The sequence below is a fragment of the Vollenhovia emeryi genome, unplaced genomic scaffold (genome assembly GCF_000949405.1).
Source record: "Vollenhovia emeryi isolate VEMERY1.0 unplaced genomic scaffold, V.emery_V1.0 DF943203.1, whole genome shotgun sequence".
In the NCBI taxonomy this organism is placed as follows: Eukaryota; Metazoa; Arthropoda; class Insecta; order Hymenoptera; family Formicidae; genus Vollenhovia; species Vollenhovia emeryi.
Window position 1 is genome coordinate 1 of NW_011963163.1, and position 3,183 is coordinate 3,183.

The 3,183-nt window shown below is 43.4% G+C and overlaps 1 protein-coding gene across 1 annotated transcript; it reads right to left on the bottom strand.

The window, feature by feature from the left end:
• Positions 1–1,985: 1,985 nt before the first annotated feature.
• Positions 1,986–2,865, bottom strand: LOC105566483. Its single transcript, XM_012020536.1, has one exon. It carries the CDS (start codon positions 2,824–2,826, stop codon positions 2,299–2,301), a length of 528 nt encoding a protein of 175 aa, XP_011875926.1. The 5' UTR covers positions 2,827–2,865; the 3' UTR covers positions 1,986–2,298.
• Positions 2,866–3,183: the final 318 nt, after the last annotated feature.

Below are 3,183 nucleotides of genomic sequence, written 5' to 3' on the forward strand. Positions count from 1 at the left end.
AAAAAGGATATTTCGAAGCATTTGCAGCGGCCGCTTAATCGTAGCCTTAAACTTATTTTTTATATTTTTTATTAATCTACATATAATCTAAATGTAGATAATTATTTTTATTTATGACAAACCAGACCCAGCGAGAAACAACTCGACGATGGACATTCAACGATGCCGAATCAACATTGAAATCGTCACATCAAAACATCGATTCATTTTTCGCTGGGGAATAGTTATATATATGAATATACGAATATTTCTTGTGTCATACAATCTTACTCACAATAGAATTCGCAGCACATATGCTAATCTCACGATGATCCTACGATCCCACGACGATCCCACGACGAAATCAATCAAAATCTTATCTGCAGATATAATTAATAATTAATTGTTATACAAGACGCATCGCAATCAAACGTAAAGTCGTTAGACAATAGTAAATATTTCTTTATAATTATTGCGGTTAAAATGTTGCTGCTATAAATGCTTTGAACCGTTTCTCTTCTCATTGTATCTTTAGTTAAAGAAGGAGGAGGAAGAATAGTTCGAAGCACTTACAGTGGTCGCTTGACCGTAGTTTTAATTCTTATTATCTACATATCTACATATTCTCGCTGGGGAATAGTTTATATATTTCTCGTTTCACACAATCTTACTTACAATTGAACTCGCAGCACACAATCCCACGACAATCCTACGATTACGATAATTCTATGGCAATCCCACGATGTCAACACAACGAAACGACTGTAACCATAGACATATCTGTGAGTGGAGTTGTCCGCATCTTCTAAAGGACAGAACGATATAGAGGTAGGTGCTGCCTCCGTCACTCCGCCGGTCTGGATAAATCCTACTACAGATAACGATTTTATTCCCTATAGATGTCTTTGTTATCGACTCTGTGAGGATTTAGGTCGATAAAAAGACACGGTGTCGCTGTGCGTTCACGGCGCGAAACACTACCGTAAAAACAAAAACCAATCAACCCAGTGTTATGTCGACATCGACAACACTGGGATGGTTCGCGATGGTCGACAACAATACGTAAGTACTACTGTGTCTCGTGACTAATGTAACTAAGGTAATTAATGAAATTAACATTTTTACAGGACTCAAGATCGAATCTTGGCCGAGGCAATGGCCAACGCGAAAGTATCCGACAACCAGGACGAGTCCGCGGCGTCGGCTGAAGGCACAGTACCTCCATTCCCGTTCCTTCCGCCACCGCCACCGCCACCGCCGCCGCCACCGCCGTCGTCACCGCCGTCGTCATCGCCGCCGTTATCCTTGCCTCCGTCGCCGTCACTGCCGCAATCGGCATCACCATCAACGATGGTGATGGTTAAGTCTCAACCGTCTAAACGTAAGTATAAAATTTGTTGTTGCATGAACTACACGGTCGATCTCGCGTGCGCGGTTCTAGCCACGCTTTTTTATTTTATACTTGACGCGAGACTACCGTGTTTTGTTTCGTACAATCGTACAATCGTACAATACTTATGTTCTTTTTTTTACAGCAAGATGGCATCGTGCTGGGCGCAGGCGCAACGAAGGATGGAACAGCCGCGGCCGCGGTCGTGGCCGTGGCCGTGGCCGTGGCAGCGGCCGCAGCCGCCCCTATGCCATGAAGTATGGCAACATTTATTTTAATTAAACCATTTTATAAAACAGGTCATATTGAAGCAGCACATGTAGAAGATGTGACTAGCGACGTTGCACAATCAATAAATCAATGAAAGTTTATGTTATTTTCCATCTCTCATTTGAATAATTGCAAGAATTTTTCACATTCTAGTTCTGTACCATAAAAGTTTATTCAAATTAATTATTGAATTTAATTTAATTTAATTTTTCCTTGTATTGTGAATATGAATAAAATCGATATAAAATTTAAACAGATGTAATATTATTAATATATTTTATCCTAACACAGGTAAACATGTACACATTATATGATATAAAAGTTGTGAACTTTTTAATATTAAATATTTTACATGGAAACGTGATATCTTTCTTTATTTCATTGGAATGAAATTACAGGGTATACAATGGTTTATATGTAGCCTAAGACTTTACATGATTCTGTTAGACGATTTCGACTGTTGGTTTCAGTATTTACAGAAATAAAGTGTTCCAGTTCCCAATACAAGCGGTTATTCGTTAGAGCATAAGTCAAACGTGACCATAAACTTTGCTTGAAATCGTGTACATATTACTCGTTAATAATTTTAATAAATTGAACTTAACACATCAATGGAATTGCATTTTTAAGTAGTGCCTTAATACCATCATCTATGGCTTTTAGTAGATGGGCCGGGTGAGCGTTGTCGTCGCCGTTTTGATGGTGACGATCCTGGTGAGTCCATCCTTTCCTGGATGCAGCTCCAATACTCTTGCCAGGGGCCATTTCGATGGAGGCATTCTCTCATCCGTGAGCAACACCAATGACCCGACCGTAATGTCGTTGGTAGGGTGGTGCCACTTGGAGATCGCCTGTTGTCGCTGCAGGTAGTGAGACGACCATTGCGACCAGAACTGCTGGACCCTCTGTTGGATGAGCTGCCAGCGAGATAATCTAGAAGTCGAAATGTCAATGAGTGATGGTTCTGGTATGGCATTGAGCGCTGAGCCCACAAGAAAATGTCCAGGAGTGAGTGCCGATAGATCGTCAGGGTCGTCACTCAAAGGCTCGAGTGGCCTGGAATTGAGTACTGCCTCAATTTGGGTGAGCAGAGTAGAGAACTCTTCAAAGGTGAGCGGAGTTTCGCCAATTGTGCGTCGTAAGTGAAACTTGATAGATTTCACTACGGCTTCCCATTTTCCTCCCATATGGGGAGATGATGGCGAGTTAAATCTCCAAGATGTTCCCTTGGTCGAGAGTGTTGCCGTGAGATTGTAACGAGGGCGACCGGGGAGGTGCGGCCGCGTAGAAAAAACCCGAAGCGAGAGAGAAGGAAATAGAGCCAGCCGGGGAAAATCGATAACGCGCGGTTGCGACGTCGGAGTCAGCCGGCGAGAAAATCGATAACGCGCGGTTGCCGCGTCGGAGCCAGCCAGAGAAAATCGATAATGCGCGGTTGCCACGCGTTGACGGCAACCGGCAACGCCGCGCCCGCCCCCGCCGCCTCACCCCGCGCGCCTACGTCCGGGGGGTATAAAAGCCCCTCCGGAGCAGGCGATTTAACT

Coding starts and splice junctions, on each gene's coding strand:
- LOC105566483 (XM_012020536.1), bottom strand. CDS start 2,826: ATGGGAGGAAAATGGGAAGCCGTAGTGAAATCTATCAAGTTTCACTTA.